At 41.5% G+C, this 19,090-nt stretch overlaps 1 protein-coding gene across 1 annotated transcript in view; it reads left to right on the plus strand.

The window, feature by feature from the left end:
- Nucleotides 1-19,031, plus strand: part of cntn6 (contactin 6) — a 115,586-nt gene extending 96,555 nt beyond the window's left edge. Inside the window, exons 16-24 of the mRNA XM_019267247.2 lie at nucleotides 438-596; nucleotides 2,527-2,676; nucleotides 3,305-3,375; nucleotides 3,792-4,026; nucleotides 4,129-4,244; nucleotides 14,338-14,518; nucleotides 16,202-16,314; nucleotides 17,123-17,291; nucleotides 18,370-19,031. Of these exons, the coding sequence (XP_019122792.1) occupies nucleotides 438-596; nucleotides 2,527-2,676; nucleotides 3,305-3,375; nucleotides 3,792-4,026; nucleotides 4,129-4,244; nucleotides 14,338-14,518; nucleotides 16,202-16,314; nucleotides 17,123-17,291; nucleotides 18,370-18,461 (1,286 nt within the window). The 3' untranslated portion in view covers nucleotides 18,462-19,031. The remainder of the gene's footprint in view (nucleotides 1-437; nucleotides 597-2,526; nucleotides 2,677-3,304; nucleotides 3,376-3,791; nucleotides 4,027-4,128; nucleotides 4,245-14,337; nucleotides 14,519-16,201; nucleotides 16,315-17,122; nucleotides 17,292-18,369) is intronic.
- The last annotated feature ends 59 nt before the right edge of the window (nucleotides 19,032-19,090 follow it).

Below are 19,090 nucleotides of genomic sequence, written 5' to 3' on the forward strand. Positions count from 1 at the left end.
TGGATATTTTTGTTCCAGGAGCAAAATAGGTCAGAATTCTAAATGTTCCTCTCGCTTCCAGCACTTCATGATTCACCTGACCACTGTTTTTTTCCTCATACTTAAAACATCATAAAACTTTTTTCATGACCAGGGAAACGCTAATGTATTATCACAAGCATAACTGCCTTCATATATACTGTAAATAGGCCGGGACAGTCGATGGTCTAACGGTAGTTCCTAGTGAACTGCACTATTCAGTGTATTGATTAGACCTGCACTCCCAACAGAACCAATTATAGCTCTGCTAGCCTTGAATTGAGGTTGTTAGCTGGGTTATGAATCACTTAACACCTGTGGTGGGATCTGCGTCTGCCATGCCAACCTGAAATGATTTCATTTGTTTTGGCTGCTGTTGTTGCAGCATGGCTGATCCAGGTGTCTGTCCTTGTTTCCAGGACCCCCTGGTGCCCCGGAGGGCCTGCTGGTGACTGACATTACTGACACCACTGTGCAACTGTCCTGGGGCTCTGGGCCTGACAACCACAGCCCTGTTACCATGTACATGGTGCAGGCCAGGACCCCCTTCTCTATAGGCTGGCAGACTGTGAGAACAGGTAACAGCTGCACCACATTCAAACACTTATTCTCAATTAATGTAAATCAATACTGGTGAATTGTGTAAGTGTAATATGTGAGTCTATGGTCATTAAGGAGACTTATTTCTCAGATGCATTGTTGTGACAAGGAAAATCTGGTAGCATTTCATAGATCTTCCTATGAATAAAAGTTCAAGTTTGTTTGGTGAGCGGTCAATAGAGAAGAAATTAGTTATAAGGAAACTCATATGGATCTTATTGTTAAAGCTGTTCGCTTGAGGAACTTTTCTCCTCATTCTGAAGTTGACAAATTGTGCAGCGAAATAGAACCCAAATATGCAGCATGTTCAAACTAACCCAGACTGGATTTTTGAGTTCAATAACAAACATTTGGCTCACAAGGATCCCTTAAAAAGGCATGCCAGCAATTTATCATCGCAGTTCCATTAGGTTTGTGGGACTCACATGAGACATTACACAAAAGAATTTAATCAAAGCAGCAGAGGCTGAGATATCCTGACTGTAAGCACTGCAGTAATATCGGTCAAGCTCCAAAAGCACTAGATGCTACAATTCCCATACTTTGCATGCTAAAAACCTTAATCTTTCAAACTCTATGCCCCAAGTACATGACTGAGTTTTCTCACAATTCACACATTCACACAATCAGGGTTATTTTCTCAGACTTCAGAAGGTCCCATTGATAGCCACAGATGCCATTATACAACTGTTGTCACAGCTACAGTAATCTTTGTGGCAATTACTGTGGTATTGTAATTTTACATTTTACATTTAAAAAATGTTCTTGTCAGTGCAGACAAGCTACGTCAGGCAGGCAACGTTTCTAATATTCAGCAAACGTATTTTGGGTATTTCACTACTGTAATTTCTCATTACTCATCAGCTGGTGATGCAATAAGCTAATACTGACTGGGCCAATTTATCTGTCAAAACTCTCTGTTCAAACAGCTACAGTATGTGTGCAGTTTGTTGGAAACATGTACCCGCCATGACTAAACCTTTGTAAATACAAATGCTTCACAAAAATAGAAGTCATATTTGAGCATGTGCTGATGTTTGGTAGACAGTTCTGGGCTAAATAACACACCATAATGTTACAGTGTAGGTAAAATACTTCAATCAGGGACTGAATTACAGACACAGTCAAGTATTTCAAGTCAAGTAATGCCATTTGCATTATAAGTGCCCTATAATAGACAATATGATAGACAGGACTTCAACTTAGACTAAAATAAGCTGTTGCTTTATTTTGAAAGGTATTTGTAATATTATGCATCCCTTCATATATGTAAAAGGAAATGGAAAGTTGAAAGAAGTATTAGAAATGTGCATTTTTATTCTCTTTTTAATAAAAGGAAATGTAGAATGAAATGTAGAAGGCTGTATTACATCTGCCTTTATGAGCTCTGACTATTTTTAATTTAATTGAGAAGGTATCAGCCTTCTCTTACACTCATTACTCCTTACCAGAACATTTGGCAGAAATCAGTTGAGGGCTGATTGAGTGAAATTGCTGTTTTTCATCACAACCTAAATTAATTTCATCCCTCCTCAACCTCAACCTCTGTTTATTTAAAATGAGTTTCCTATGAATGGCACTGATTTAAAACATTACAAGGTGATTACAGGAAGATGTTTAGCTAGCTCAGTAATGTCATCCACGATAAAGGAAGCGACCTCGTCTGACAGCCTATTAATTGCATTTATCTGTAAAATTGCACTGTGAGATACAATATCCATGTTAATTGCAAAATGTGTAGAACTGGTGGACCGTTCACACTCTGAACGTCCTGTAACCAGAATCATATTAAAAGATTTGCAAATGTCACCGTGTCATTTTGATGGTTTTGTTTTTTATGAATGTGAAAAAAAAAAAAAAAAAAAAAAAAAAAAAAACACATCTCAATTCTAAATTCTTTAATCCTAGTTCCTGATTCTGTGCCTGGACAGATGATGCATGCAACAGTGAAAGATTTGAACCCCTGGGTGGATTATGAATTCAGAGTGGTGGCAATCAACAGTGTTGGTGTTGGAGAACCCAGCACGCCATCAAAGCAGATTCGAACCAGAGCAGCAGGTATCCTCGCAATTTGTTGTTTCTCTTCATAACAAATTAATCAGTCCCACTTTTAAAATGTAATTTAATGGTTTCCTCTGGTGCTTGTCCTCCCTGTGATGTTACTCATTTCATATCTGTTCTTTGCTTCCATGCTAATACTTTGATTACACAGTAACATGCAAAGGAAAATGAAACACACTTTTAAACATTTAAGTGTCAACACTAAGCTTGTGTGCGTCAGCACTCTTGAACTTGTGTTAATTAAGTCCCATCAACAGAAAATATGACCTATTCAAAATGCCATGAGGCAAGGACATGAAAGTGTCTATTTTGAGCAGGTTTGGCTGAGTAATTCCATCCCGCTGCTTGAATCACAAGGGAACAGTTTTCCCGCGGTGCCTTACACATGGGGCTGACATACAGTGCTCGACTAATAACGGCGCAGTACACGAGCGGTAATGCCACTGTCAACAAAAACCTAATTCCTCTGCTGTGTGATGAACCCATTTTGTGTAAATAAGGAGCTCTGCAGAGTGTCTGTGATCACCTCATTCAAAGCTGTGTGGTTTAATAGAATCCCCTGCACCTGTCTGAGACATAACAGTCCAAACCAAGGGATGATTAAGTTTCCTTTGTGCCTGTTTAGTTCCCAAGGTTGCACCGGTTAATGTGAGTGGTGGCGGAGGAGCTCGAGGAGAACTTGTCATCGTGTGGGAGGTAAGAGGATCATGGGCATTTTTGAGTGGGCATTCATTGTGATGAAGCTTTCTTTGCATCTTTTGACAGGAACGGACTCCTGGCAGAGTCAGTGTGTTTGCTGAAGCTCGGCTTCACTGGATTGGCTTTTAATTAACAGCAGAGCTTTTCTCTGATTTGCTGCCTGCCGGCTCTCCCTGTTGTGTAAATCAAAATGATGATACGGAGCCGGTGCAAATTTCATGCGTGTAAATCTAGAATTAGATGACAACTTTACTTTTTCTGGACGTGCTTCACATCACAGAAAGATGCTGTATTTGCTCAATAGTTTGTGAGACATAAAACAGTTTCTACTTTACTTTTTTATGACTCTCTAATTAAGTTCCTGCTCGCAGTTGTTTGGGTCAAAGGCGTAACTTTTCTTTCCCCCCTCTCAGCCAGTTTCTGAGGAACAGCAGAGCGGAGAGGACTTTGGCTATGTCGTGGCTTTCCGCCCACTTGGCAGCAGCACCTGGATTCAGACAGTGTTGGCATCACCTGACGCATCAAGATATATTTACAGAAACGACAGCATTGCACCACTGTCCCAGTTTGAAGTGAAAGTGGGAGTCTACAACAGCATGGGAGAAGGCCGATTCAGCCGCGTCGTCAGAGTTTTCTCTGCAGAAGAAGGTGAGAAATAAAGTTGATCATGTTAATTGAAGAAAACCTAAGCTTTTACTCTACATTACTCTACATTGCAAACATGCATAATTCATGATCTATCATATTTAGAGCCATCTGAGGCGCCATCAAGAGTATGGGCCCGCACTGTGTCAGCCTCTGAGATCGAGGTGTACTGGGAACCAATTCCCCCTGGATCCAGCAGCGAGAAGATCATTGCATATGAGGTATGAAAAGTTGAAATAATTGTGCTACAAGGAATATTCAAACAAGACGCAGACATTAATCCCTGAATGACTGACAGTACAATAAGCTGGCTTTCATTTGAATAGAACTGCCGATGGGGCCACGTGGAAATATTCTGACATTAAAATACTGCATGTGTCAGGGCAGCACATTTCTCACAGGCTAATCCAGGGGATGGAGAGGTCTGTTGGCAGATGTCCCAGTCCCAAATTCAATACCAAGGCTGTCTGAGAGCTGCTATTCAAAAATAAATAAATAAATAAAAGAAAGTGTGAACATCATACATCACTATCCTCTACAACAAACACTCTCCTGGGATTTGGCTGTGGAAAAAAACCTAGATAAAAATAACATTCTGTCCTAAACCCCAGATATCTCGCATGGTAGACTATACCCAGGTGGCCCGACCTCTCCTGAGAAGCTTTGAGGTCATTGCCAGTGTTTGGTACACACCTTATTATAAGAAGCCCCATGATAACGTGTTTGGGTGCCAGACAGAGCATGAATATTCATGCTAAACATGTTTTGCTCTGATCTAGAAATATACAGCTCCTCAGCTATATAATAAAACTTTTTAACATTAAGAAAGATTGAATTTATCATTATTTGTTTTCGTATCGAGAAAAGCAAAAATATTAAATTATCTTTCACAACGTGTAGGTAGATATTTATTCAAATTCTCACAATGACAATTTATTTTCGAGTTCAGCACCGGTCCTGGCCACATATGCGCCGGTCCTTTTTGATTAATGATGTAAGATGTTGGTGGGGAGAAATCTGCTAATGTTTTAATTAATATTGGTATTTGGTCACGGTGTTCCTGCGATGTAGTGACAGCCACAGACAGGCGTACGTGCACGCATGCGCACAGCGCTAGAGATCCGCTGGTCGCGAGTTTGAGTCCAGCGTGACATGCACTTGACTTGCAGGATTCAGTTCACCGGTAAAGGAAGCGCGGTACTGATGCCAGTCTGATGCCTTGAAAAATACTATCAAGAAGCAGAGGACTGTCAGTAAAGTGCTCCATCCAACATAGTCACTTGGTTTCCTCTGCCTTTGTTTAATTGTGCCGTATGTAACGCTGGTTTACATACGGGACAATTAAACGAATAAACTCTTTACTCACCCAGAAGCCACCCATCGCGCACCGTGCCAGTGTGCCAATGCACATTTGGGCATGTGGCATTCAAATATCATGTTTTTGGTTTTCTTTATTTTCTGCTGGTGAAATTAGAGCTGTGGAGCTTTCTAACAAGCCCTGATTGTCTCCCTGTGCTCAGTATTCTTGTCAGTAAAGGCGGGCGTAAAATGTCAGCCGCGGTGCCACACCTGTCCACACCTGTGTGTGCGCTGCTCGGATCCCATGGCATTTACAGCCTCACACACACACTCCCACTCAAGTCTTTTTTTTTGGGTCATATTTATCCCTTGACAGGGTACCAAACAGAATCTCCACCTCATTCACTAGAATCTTTAGCTAGACTCTGTTAAATTCATTTTCTTTCCTTTGTTCATCACGTTATCTGATCGGACAAAGAGGTGAATCTCAGGTCCAGGGCCTATTTAAATAGATTTGCATATGTAAATGGAGGCGTGGACAGGAAGGAGTTGCATGTGCGCTCAATTCCACGTTGATTGAGATGTACAAAAGAAACGTGCTTGGATTCAAGCGTACGCACACTTTGATACATCTGAATTTTTTTGTGCGTACGACAGTTTCTGGGTTTTGGCATACGCCAAGTTTCACGTGAAAATCCACGCAAGTATTCGTACACGAGGCCCCTGTGAACTTTGTAATCGAGGGACCCTGTTTGGAATCATACTGGGCTTTGGTCTGTCCTTTGGTCAGCTTATTCCTCATAAAGTGTGCCGTTTCTTGGCCACAAGAGGCTGTCTTTATGGAGACACGGGGTGCTGAATAGACAGCGCCTTTCTTCCTCGTCAGCAGCCTAAATGTTGAAACAGCGCCACCAGACCTTTGACTCCATGTTGTGGCTGAAAACGGTAATGCAAGCGCATCTTCCAGCCCCGTAGCCAGGATACGGTTCCGGGCGAGGAGAGAGCGGTTAGAACGGAACGGACCGGGCGCATGCGCATTAGGGGTTACCCATGATCCCACGGGGCAACAGCGCTAGAGATCCACTGCTCGTGAGTTCGAGTCCAGCGAGACTCACAGTGACATGCACTTGACTTGCAGGATTCAATTCACTGGTAAAGGAAGCCATCGGGTACTGATGCCAGTCACCTTGAAAAATACTATCAAGAAGCAGAGGACTGTCAGTAAAGTGCGCCATCCAACATAGTCAGTTGGTTTCCTCTGCCTCCGTAAGCCTCTGGAAGGCAATCCAGTACTGGGAACCACTGACACAGGCGCCGCTCCCTCTGATTTAAGCCAGTCACCTGTTGATGAACCAAGTGTTCACCCCCACATATCGGTCAAGCCCCCCCCCCCCAGCACCAGAAGAGAAAAGATCCTGGCGCCGAGCAGCTGTACACATGTATTTGTTCTTATTATATAACTTATAATCAGAAACTAGCAAGACCTATAAAAGCCGTTTCTTGGCCACAGTCCTGCTCATTAGCGGATGCCCCAAACAGCTCTGCCTGATAGGCAGTGAGGATGGAGAGAGCGCTGAGAGCACTAGGCGTAGAAGGCAGCCGCCCTTTTGGCTAGCGCAGACTGAAACCACCCAGGCTGGGTTGGCAGCGTCGGACACCCGCAGATAGCTGGCTCCTGCTGCCCGGGCAGAGATGCGCAGCTGTGGGGGCTTCCACCGGAGGCATCGAGAGGAGACCCTGGACTTCCATGGCCTCGCAGTCGAGGGATGCTGCGCACGGGATGGGGCTCCTGTTGCTGTACGGGCAGTTACTCCAAGTTTTGGACAGCTCAGCAACTTGGGGAAGACAGGAAGAAGCTGTTTCACCGCACTACGGGCCATGGGGAGCCGCTTGCCTTCGTAGCGGGACCGGGGTCCGCTACTGCAACCGGCCAGGGGACCTACAGCTTCTCTACTGCATGTTTGCACATGTTTAGCAGGTCCACATGGAGGGAGGGAGAGCTCACCCCGCCTTCCTCCCTGTTGGTAGACTCAGCTTCGCTTTTTAGCCAGGACTGGGGTCACAAAGGTGTCGTCTTCCTCCTCGTCCTCTGAAATGTGGAACGAGGCATCATCGCCATCCTCTAGAGGCCAATTTCCACGTCTTCCTCGGGAAACGGGGGAGCTCGGAGCTCGGAGCACTGGGAGGCCCAGTCTTAGCCTGTCTCCGGAACTTCCCCGGCCTTGTCCTCGTCTTCCTCTGCAGCTGCACTTCGGTCAGCGGTGGGGAGAAACGGGTCACGGTCCGCGAGGCTAGCTTGGAGGGCTAGCCTGTGTCTGAGGATCTTGACCGCAAACACTTTGCAGTGTCCACAGAACCCAAGAATTTCGAGGGCTAACCTGGCGTGGTCAACCCCCACTGCACATCGGGTGGGTGTCCTTCCCTAAGATTTTATTTCCGCAGCAACAGAGCTGAGAGTCTCCTCTGGTGTGATGATTTTCAGTGGTCGCCATTTCCCCGACAAGCTGGAGCGCTAGCGGAGAAAAGGGTCGTGGCTAGCTGGTGTGCTATATGGGGTCGAGAGGGGTAGCTGGTGTGCTAGCTTAGCTTGACCGACTCGAGGTCCGTGTCTCTGGAGGGGAGCCAAGAGGAATTTCGCCGTGGAGGGGCTGGAAAAAAAATACTCACCAGTTGGGTCTGATATGAATGGACATGGTAGAAGCCAGAGCACAACACTAGATCCGTCTGCTGAACAGTTAAGTTAGTGAAAAGCTCCGACATGAGATAAGCTCTCAGGTGAGAAGAGGTTTTGAACTGAGGGAATGTTATCCACGCGCACTATATATAGTAGGTGGGACTACTGGGTGTGGCCCGGATGAACACCTTCACCAGCCAATCAAAATTGGTGGATTGAGATAAATGCTTCTATCAAGGCTGCAGGAGGCTGCATCCCATAGCGAGCCACCGAGTGAATATTGTGAAGAACTGCCATGGCACACATACATACACACATGTAGGTGCGCTGGATTGCTCTGCCTCAACTACCTGGATGTTTGTCACAGAAAACTGAAATTGAATTTTGAGAACAGAATGTTCAGTTCCAAGTAATCCAAATTCAGTTTTTCAATGCAATGATTCAAGTTAAGCAATTCAAATTCAAATATAAATGATTCAGATTCTGGTGGCACATATTTCAGCCCATAATAGCCACAGCCACCCATTGTACGTCTAGTTCTGGCCTGGCCAACCCGCGGCTCCCGAGCCTCATGCGGCTCTTTAACTAGTTTCATGGGGCTCTTCAGGAGCTTTCACATGACATGCATCAAATATGCTTGGCTGGCGTTGCCATTCATTCCCCCTACGGCTAGATGACACGCTGACCAGGTAAGCCTGTTTGAGTGACGTCAAACGCGCGACAAGAGAATCTTTGGCGCGACATCATTTGCGTTGTAAACAATTTCCGTCATGTTAGCTCTCAAAATGGAAAAAAGCACAGCCAAACGAAAATATGAAGAAGAACACAGGACGTTTTTGACAGAGTGGGAGAGTTTATATTTTTTTGTTGACCGTAATGGCAAGCCGATCTGCCTTATATGTCACGCAGCATTAGCGCATTTCAGCTAACTCCATCCTAACATTGAATAGGAATTTCCAAAAGGGACTGAACTTTGCAAGCACAAGTTGGTCGCTTTGAAAAGTCAGGCAGAAAAGCAGATGCAGTTTTTCCAAAAATTTACGAAACACTCGGAGACCGTAACGCTTGCATCATATCAACTGGCTTGGAACATAGCACGGGCTAAAAAGCCATACAATGAAGGGGACTTCATTAAAAAATGCATTCTTGGCCTTGTTGTATTCTTTAGTGTTGTTTCCATACCAGACAGTAATGCTCCCCATCAGGATGCTCCCTGTGGTGCAGAAGTAGAAATTCCTCACAATTTGAGGGGATACTCTCTGAGGTGAAACAGGCTCTGACCTTTTCTTTCTCACTAAAGTCAGCATGCAGTGTCCAAGTCAGGTCCTTGGTGAGGTACCTGAAATTGTCCACTCCTTCCTGCAATGACATGTTGATATTAAATTCTTTCCTGAAGGTAAAACACGGTAATTGCCAAAGTAAACAATAGCTCTCAATACCAGTAATTTTAACTGGCTCTTGGTAAATAATTGTATCCATAAACGCAAGGAATGATTTGGCCTATTTTTGTCCAAATCTGCAAGCTAACACAATCATTTTTCATCACCACATATGTGCCAAATATCATTTTTATTTTATCTTCCAAAGTTGTTCCAGATTCCAGAAGACCTCTTCATCCCTCCAGTAGACTAGGTCCCTCATAGGGGCACTTGCAATTATTGTTGTTACTTGGTGGGCAGTGGAAACCAGTAAAAAACTGATATATTATCATGACATTAACATGCCAATAGCAGTTTATTTACACATCCAGCAGTTAAAGAGCAACATTATCAATTTATTATGCACTCTTCTTTTAGCTTTGTTTTTGGTCTCCACCAGGTACTGTGGGAAATATTTAGCTTTTTAGCTACTAAATTGCTTACATTATTTGTCTGCAATACGGTGCTTGGCAGGTCGTGTGTAGTGGGATTTTAGAAACGTTTTGTTGGGAACAACTGCCAGCTGTGGCTAAAAACAACTCTAATGAGAGTAATGAGAATGAGAGCTGATAGAGTACAACACCTGTTGGGAACTTAGAACTTATTTTCTATTTTCAAGTGTAAACTGCAACTGCATAAGGTAATGCCTCAACTAAACAGTGGGAACAGTAACCTAATGTTGTTAATCCATAAAAGGTAAAGTGAAGAAATCAACAGCACATTAGACTAGCTGTGGTAGCCATTCATAGTAAACATACAGAGCTGTCTCTGTATAATTAATTACAAGTAATATGGTGGCCCTTAAGAAAAGAATACCTGCTTTTCCAGAGTCCTAGAAAATAGCTGGAATTCAAACTTTTCTATCTGTATTCCTCTGGAAGAAGTCCAAAAATAAACTCGTTCTGTATTTGATCCTGAATGTCCCAGAGGAAGATGCCCACAACCTCATGAGAGGCCAGCCCCACACTGCAGCCAAAGGGGGAGGAAGACAGTGAAACTGGAGAGCGTAGCCCATTCATAATGTTCTGTTCCTACACTCTGCCAGAACACAGTGCTTCGCCAAAATGTGGCCTATTTTATCAGAGGCCTTTAGTGACATTATCTCTATTTAGAACCAGTTGCAAACGATTTGTTTCTGGAGAATGAAGGCAGAGTGTTTAACTCAAATAGCAACTTAAGACTTAATATACCCTATGTTTCTTTAATAAAACGGTATAGTTTATGTTCAGCAGAAATTAGGATATGTGTACTTTTTTTAAAAAAGGATTTGTTTTAGAATCACATTAAAATAAGGTAAAAAAACAAACAAAAAAAAACATATATAGAAAGAATATTACCATACCAACTGATAAAATTCATCAATTCCCCACCTCCAGAGGCTAAACAGCCAGCTGTGGAACACACAGCCTGGACAGCTCTAGCCTGCTTCGGCCAATCTGTCCAAGTAGGGTAGATCAGGCCCAAAGAGCTCTCCATGCATAGTGGCCAGCAAATACCATTTAGGCTTTGGTAGCAGTGCCTTTCAGAAATTATGAAAAGTAACTTCAAATTTGGTTACAGATTTGAGATGCTTTGCTGTCAAATCTTACTGTACCACTACACCTAAAAAACTATTTTCTCCTTGAAACCTCTATGGCATTTTCATCAAATGACATTTTGATAGGAAAGACTGTTTGAAAGGTATAAGAGAAGTAATGTGACTGACTGAGAGGATAATGACTCATCACAGCACCCTTCAATTTTCTCCTACTTCACCCGACCTTTTCATAGCAATGTTTTACTTTTACTTTACACCACTATGAAAGCCTTCAACCATGGCTGGATTAACCTTCTAGAGCCCTGGGGCAAAAGTGTGCTGCCCTCCTGCCTCCATCAAGTCCATCACACACTGCAGACTACACATGGCAGCTTCATTATTTGCCCAACTAGCTTAAATGCTGGCAGAGCACTACATGTCCACATATTTTCCCTGTGTCAGTTAAATGTGGTTATGTGTGTGCACCGTTTGAGCACAATATACACTAAAATAATAAAGCCCTTAAAATTAGATTGTGACACAGGCCCCTCTGCAAGACAGGACGACAAGATTATGTAATACGCAGGACACACCAGTTAGATAGTTGGACTATAGTGCAGATTTTCGCTACCAAGATTGCAATTATTCAAAATTGCCTGGTTGGCAATCCAGCCTTGTCTCTGACTGAGACTTGGGCAGTAATGGTTTAAATGTGAGTGAAGGATCCCTCCTTAACTTTTTTTTTTGGCTAAACCCGAGAAGCTTTCCATTCTAGAAATGCAGAGTTTAGCAGTGATGACTGTGGCATTTTTACCAATCAAATTTCTTCGGTAACCTTTTGAACAGATTTCAGTCTGTCGACAAAAGGAGGCTTTTTGGGCTTTTAGCCAGTGACCCCCTTTTGTTGAAATGATAACTGAGCAAAATTTAATTACATGTTGCAGTTGCAAATGTGAGACAGCAAGGTGAACATGTAGTTTTCAGTGTCCATCATCTTGGATTGTGGATGTTATTGCTTCATCTGTAACACTAATCATCGACTCAATGTCATTCTAAAACTCTGAACATACATTTTAGCTCATCTCACATGGACTTCCCTTCTGCTTTTTAGGTTTGCCATGTTGTTGTTTTTCCTTTTAGTTAGATTCACTTAGCTTTTGCCTTTGGTGGATGAAATAAGTCTTAAGGCACGTGTTTTAAGTATGTACTATGTGTTCTATCAAGTTGCAGTAAATACACTTGTCAAACCTTTAACTTATCCGAACTGCGATTATTGCAATGTTTTTGTTTTCAGGTCCTATTTGTGCATTGTTCTTTGATCAAATATAAGTCATTTTGTGCAAGAAATGTGTTTTTCTCTTATTGCCATATTAGCTTTCAGCAGTAAAGTGTTGTATTTGTAAGATTTAACAAGACCAGGTACATTTATGTACAGAATACATTAATCAGAAATCAGATTCTAAAAAGTGATCATAAAATTAGTAAACAAAATAACTCATGCATGAGACCTACTTGAGATTAGATTGATTGGACATACAACAATACAATGCATAAAAGACTACACAACTACATGTCTGATCAGATCCACATCTACATGAAACTCAGTACAAGATACTTTCCTCTTTGTGTATTAAGTGCAATATACATACATATATGGGGACTTATTTCATTATTTCTGGAAATGTAAAGTAATTTCCAAAAACCTGGTGTTTTCCTCCTAGGACTTACATCTCTCTGCATCCCATTATAAGCTTCTTGAAAAACTCCTTCTAGTCACGCGAAGGTGTATTCTGCAAAACTGGATCAAAACTTCTCCCCAAATGTTACCTTTGGTACAGGCAGATTTTTAATATCCTCCCACATGAAAGGTTACAAGCTGCTGTGAGGGGTAGGGATGAGCTATTCCTGAATGTTTGGACAACCTTTTTAGACTACATCCCTGCAGACCGGAAAGAATTGCTGCTAATAGGTAGGTAGTTTTTCTGAGTGGAATAAGACCTCCAACCAACCAAACCCCATATTGGAGGACACAGAATATGATAGACTGCTGATGACTGGTTACTTTAAAGTTACACCTCTTTATGTATTTTGCTGTTTAGTGTAATATTTGTTACTATATCTATGTATGTAATATGCATTACTGTGTCTTGTACACAGTTTAACAGATAAAATACTGGATGTATTAAAATACCTTTAAATTGACGTGAAAAGGTCCCGTTAGGTTAAAAAAATTCTGTATATTGAACATAAATTAATCATTTTCAATAAACATGACTTATATGACTAATATGTGCAAGCTGTGTACATGATTTTTTCATGTTAATCCAGCAGATTGGAGAAATCACAGGCTTGACAAGCCTTCCATTCCTAGATACATCTGCTCAGCTATGTAATTATATGTCAGCCACACACAAACATTGGTATTGTTTACACACTGGTGGTATGATGCACTTTCCTGCCTGTCTATAAGAGACTATAAAATAAAGGCCGGCAGCCTAAGCCTTCTAAAATCCCTCTCCTTCATCCCTCTTTGAGTTTAGATTTTGAGCAGAGGTGGTGTCCAAACTGGAAACTTCTACTCAGGTTTTTTAGGTATTCTCCTGTGCCTGTAAAACTGCTATAATTAAACCGCTGGAAAAGGGGGGGGACCACTGTTGATGCATCTGTTATCAGCAACTCCAGGCCCTGTCGCTAATCTGCCGTTCTCAAGCAAGATCCCTGAAAACCCGTGTGCAGCCAATTGAATAAGTACCTACTCTGAAACCATCTGTTTGACATTTTCCTGTCTGCTTTTCCTGTCTCGTGTTAGGGTCATAAATGATCTCCCTATGAATACAGATTCTGACAAGCTTCTTATCCTTGCACTCCTCACTCCCAGAGCTGCTTTTGGTATTGCTGATTGTCAGATACAGTATCACTTGGTAGTTTGGGTTGCCTCGGGACCTACAGTACTGTTTTATTTTTCTCCTTTTAAATAAGGTCCTGTAGAAACACTGCTTCAGCATATTGAAGACTTAAACCTAAATGAACTCACATTTCTTAAAAATTAATGAAGTGAGAGGAGAAGCTCTGTAATGAGGCGCCAAAGTAAATCTGCTGTCTGTATCTCCATGTGTGTGCACTTTTATGTTGCGCTGCCATATACTGTATGTCAGCTGTCTCCATTGCAACCTACAGTATATATATATATGCACTCTTTCAACCTATATGGACCTATAAAATAATAATGCACTTATTTATAAGCACATTGTGATAATCTCAGTAGAAAATAAACAAAACAAATGAGGTTTGACTTGACAGAGGCCGAAGCGCTTTACAGATTTGAAAACGGTTTAAAATTAGAAAAGACAAAAAGGTATAGAGAGTGTGACTGGAGCTCTGTGCTAATTCTTGTCTCTTTGGTCTAGGTACTCTTCTGGGAGAAAGGATCTCAGCAGAGTGAAGCAGAGAGAGTGAGGGTTATCAACACCACAGCTCTTCTCTCTGGCTTGAAGGGCAGCACAGTTTATCTGATCTCAGTCAGAGCCCAAAACAGTGCAGGACTTGGACCCTGCAGCTCCGCTTTTAACATCACCACCAAGAGACCACGTGAGTCCACACAAACACACAGAAACCCACCAAAAATGTGCTTTGTTGCATTGTTTGTTCAGCCTTCTACTTGATTCACATTTTATCCCTTTACCTGGTAGGTGTCTAGGTTGTAGCCCAAGAAAAGGATTGCTTTACTGCCAGTGTGGAGAGGCAGAACAACTGGGGCAACCAGTGCTTTAAGATAGACTTCTGAACCAATCCTTAACGTCTTGTTTTGCTCCAGTCATGTAAATGCTTGCACAATAAATGTGCAACATACTGCATGACTAATTATGACTTATTAAAATGACAAATAATATTCAGCACGGCTTTTAAATCACACAAACTGTTTCCAAGCACAAAACTGTAAATACATGTTCGAAAAACACAAAAATGGTACATCATATCATTAAGCTCAAAGACTCGTTTATTGAGGATACATCATTATTTTATGAGGAAGACTGTTAAGATTCTTAGTAAGATTCTTACAGTAAATTCCTGCACTGCTGTACTGATGAACAGTTTTAACTGTTTCCCTCCACCTTATATTCCCACACCCCTACACCACCAGCGGTGTGATGTGACTTTGTGCTGATTATACTGTCAGTCACTGATGAGAAATACATTTCTGTTCATTAAGAACAAGACTGAAAACAGAGGACTCTTATCCCATGTGCTAAACATTTTGCAAAACATGTGCCTAATGTGATAGTTGTGTGAAAAACCAGAAATGATTAAAGAATATAATTGTGGCTTTGATATTGAAGAGATTTGACTCAGACTGGTATAACAGGTAAACTTTGGAATACATTTCTGCACGAGACAAGGACTTTGGATTTTGTTTTCCATCAGTTCCACATAAAGTGCATTAGGAAGGGATCTCTTTGTTCCGACTGCAGGCAAATGAGATTTGTTTCCCAAATCAGATCTTTAAAGCAGACACTATTATTTGCAAGGGATCAGATCAGATTTGTGTGCCAGTAACTACCTACGCAAAGGCAGGTTTGTCTGTACAGAAGCCTCCTTCAAAGTTCCAGCAGTTGATATATTTCAGCATCTGTTCACCGTTCTCTGTGTTGTCCTTCACACTGCTCTGCTAGTAGCAGCTCAGCCGCTCTGATGCACTTTGGTGACTCTGGATTTGATGTTGTTGTTGTTGGATATGGGCTGAACAAGGCTTTAGTGTCCATTGTAAACAGAAGGAATGATTAAAGCAAGAAAACCAGTTCAAGTGTTCATATGAGCAGCTACTGCTACAGACAGACTTGAAAAAGTCGGACTACTTCTAAGCAAGCATGCACATTTCTCTGTCGACTTAAGCCTCAGTTGCAGTTTCATGCTATAGTCTACGTTGTTTTCACAACCCAAGTCAGAAACACTCAAACCACTGAAGTTCTTTACTGCAGTGAAGACTTTTGTGCTGCTTCAGGGTGAACTCCTCATTTCATCCATATAAGCTGTTTTCACACATAAATGAAAGGGTAATCAAAGAGCAGGCATTCTCTTCTTTTTTCCTGACCTCCATTTTTTTCCAGTGTCTTCCATAAGATTGAAAAGTATACAGTATAAAATGCATTCTGCTGCAACACCAGATGATTACATCGAGGCGGACTGCAGAGTTAGAGCTTAGAGAATAGTATTGATGACTTTGGTTTATGCATTCATTTGTGAGCCTTTTGTCTATAATTACATATCATGCAGCTCCAAGTCAGCCTCCAGGGAATATTGAGTGGAACCTGACCAACTCGAAGATCTTTCTAAATTGGGAACATGTCAAGGCGATGGAAAATGAGTCTGAGGTGACAGGATACAAGGTGAGTTTGTCAGAGTAATAGCAGAAACTCCAGAACTGGGGAAACAAACAGAGCCTCGGCTGCTGTCATCCCAATAAATGGCTTTCTCATTGCAGTGGAAAGATAGACCTCAGCACTCCAGTGTTACATTATGGATTGGCCCTGTCTGGCCTTTCAAAATTAAAAGATCTGTTCCAGGTGATAAAATGAAAGGCATCTTGCACACAGAAGGAATTCAGCTTCATCCAGTGGGCACAACAATGAATCATATTTAATCCACTTTGCATACTTGTGAAGAGAAACCACTGTTTTTGGTAATGCTTTCCACAAATATATATATATATATTTATTTATGTATTTATTCTCCAGAGATATGCAGCATTGCTCATTTAATGATCAGTCTTTTGTGAAGCTCTGTTGTAAGGGAGCATGCTTTGCATGTAGACAGGAATGGTTTAATAATTTGGCAGAGGCAATACTGTGCATTAAAAGTGAACGACTTACATATTTTTAATGTTTTTAGAGCTATTTGACAGTTTAGCTGCCAGCGTCGCACATTTTCTTTTGAACAATGAAATAAAACATTATGCTGCATTTCGATGAAGATGAAATTACACAACTAAATGTGTAAAAAGGGTAGCTGAGGTCGTGTTTTAAAAGGGCTGTGCTCCTCCATGTTGAGTCACCGGCACCTCAAAGGGCATGTTGAATTCATTACCTCCTCTAGAAAGAGACTACAACCAAAATCTGGCTACGCACACACTGTTTTTGGAGAATTGATTTGTTTTAACATGTATGTTGAATTAAGTCTCTCTACTCTCTACTACAGGTCGTGTATCGTCAGAATTGGCACGGCAGGACTTCCATACTGGAGACCAATAAGACCAGTGTGGAGCTGCAAATCCCCTCTGGAGAGGGCTACCTCATTGAGATCAAAGCTCTGACCGAAGGGGGCGATGGCACCAGCAGCGGCCCCATCCGCATACCAAAGATGTCCAGTAAGTTTCAAATACTCTGCAGCATGCAAATGATTGGAGGTAGAATTAAGCAGAGAGGCAGTGGGATGGGTGCACTCTGTGTAACTAATCCCCTGTGTGACTGATACTGTTTATCAGCTTTACCGTAGCTTGAACAAGGCCTTCAGAATACACACAGAAATTGCAATAAGACTGCATCATACGACTAGGAAGAAGAAGCAGAGAATATATAAAGTATTCCCTGTGCACAATGTTGTGTTTTCAGTTCTTTTTGTCTGTCTGTTAAGTAATTTTTGAGATATTCTGCCAACACAGATTTCAGTGACCTGTAGGCAAAAAGTTATGGGCCATGGGCCAAGGTAGAACACGTACAAAACACTTCTCCTGAGGTGAAATATGAGGCATCCAACAAAAAGTCTCTTAGTTTTAGCTCCTTTCTATCCAAAAACACCACGTCCATTCCCATCTACATATTGATTTTTCTCAAAACTAGTTTTCACCACCAATAATACATATGCCATCCAATTTTTAACAAATTTGGTACATATTTTCTTTGGGATGTAGCTAGTTCATCACAGGGCTGGAACATAGAGACAAATAACCGTCCACGCTCACCACTTAACTTAAAAACCTGCATGTCTTTGGACTATGGGTGGATTACCAAGAGAGAAACCACACAGACACAGGGAGAACCAAGGACCTTCTTGTTGTGAGGTGACAGCACTAACAACTGCTAAAAACTGAAATGTTCAATATATTCAAATTCCACGTGACATAAGTTGCCTTCGAAAATTGCATACATGTACATATGAACTCTGAGTGATGAGATAAATTTTAGTGGCATTTAGTCTATACTTGACTGAATTTGAATTACCATTAGTCTGTGGTCACGTCTTACATTCATGTAGCCCAAATATACCCAGGATGTAGGTGTTCCCCACAAATGTTATGTTTCCTTGGATGCACACTTTATACACTATTTAAAAAGACTGTCATGCAACCTTTGCAGAGGTATTGCTTACTCACTGCTACTGCTGTGTCAAGTTCTTTTAAATAGGCCGACATGCTTCTAATATACCTTTTCCCTTTTTTTTTCTAGGTCTTAACTCAAAAGGATGTGTGTGTCAAGCTCCGGCGAAGATTTGCTGTTTCATGATGTTTTTTGTATTTTCAATGTTTTGTAGCTTCTAATGCCTTTATATTTAGCTCTGGACATTAGAATTAATATAGTTCATTATTCTCTTCTATATGTCCGATTTGTGGAATAAGCAGCCAACTAAGAGAGTTTCTCAACCACTGGTTCTCAAGCCAAAACCAGATGATGGAAGCGTTCTGACAGATTGTCAAATGCCCACAAATCTGCAGCTGGACTGTTACTCATCTGCAAAACAGCGCTAGATAGAAAACATTTTCATCTGCCTATTTTTCAGGATCACTGCAATCCTCCAGAACATGTTTGATGAACATGGAAAGATAAATTTCTTATCTGTTATTTTGAAATTAACCTCAGCTCATGTCCCAGTTTCCCCAGTTTAAGTCTGTTTTCAACCATTTTGCCTCAAAGGTTATGTTCTGGCCTGCTGGGACCTCTATGAATGCTACAAAAAGGGACAAGTTTCACTCTTCACATCATTCAAAATAATCCAATATCTACTGTATCACCTTCATCATTTGGATTTAGAGTGTTAATCCTTCATATGAAAGCAAATTTAGCTGTAGCTATTTTTCATTTGTGGTGGAATCAGACTTATGGACATGTGGAAGATTTTACAAAATAACAAAACCTACATGTACATGGATGATAAAAAAAAAAAAAAAAA

This window comes from Larimichthys crocea, chromosome I (assembly GCF_000972845.2).
Source record: "Larimichthys crocea isolate SSNF chromosome I, L_crocea_2.0, whole genome shotgun sequence".
Taxonomy (NCBI): domain Eukaryota; kingdom Metazoa; phylum Chordata; class Actinopteri; family Sciaenidae; genus Larimichthys; species Larimichthys crocea.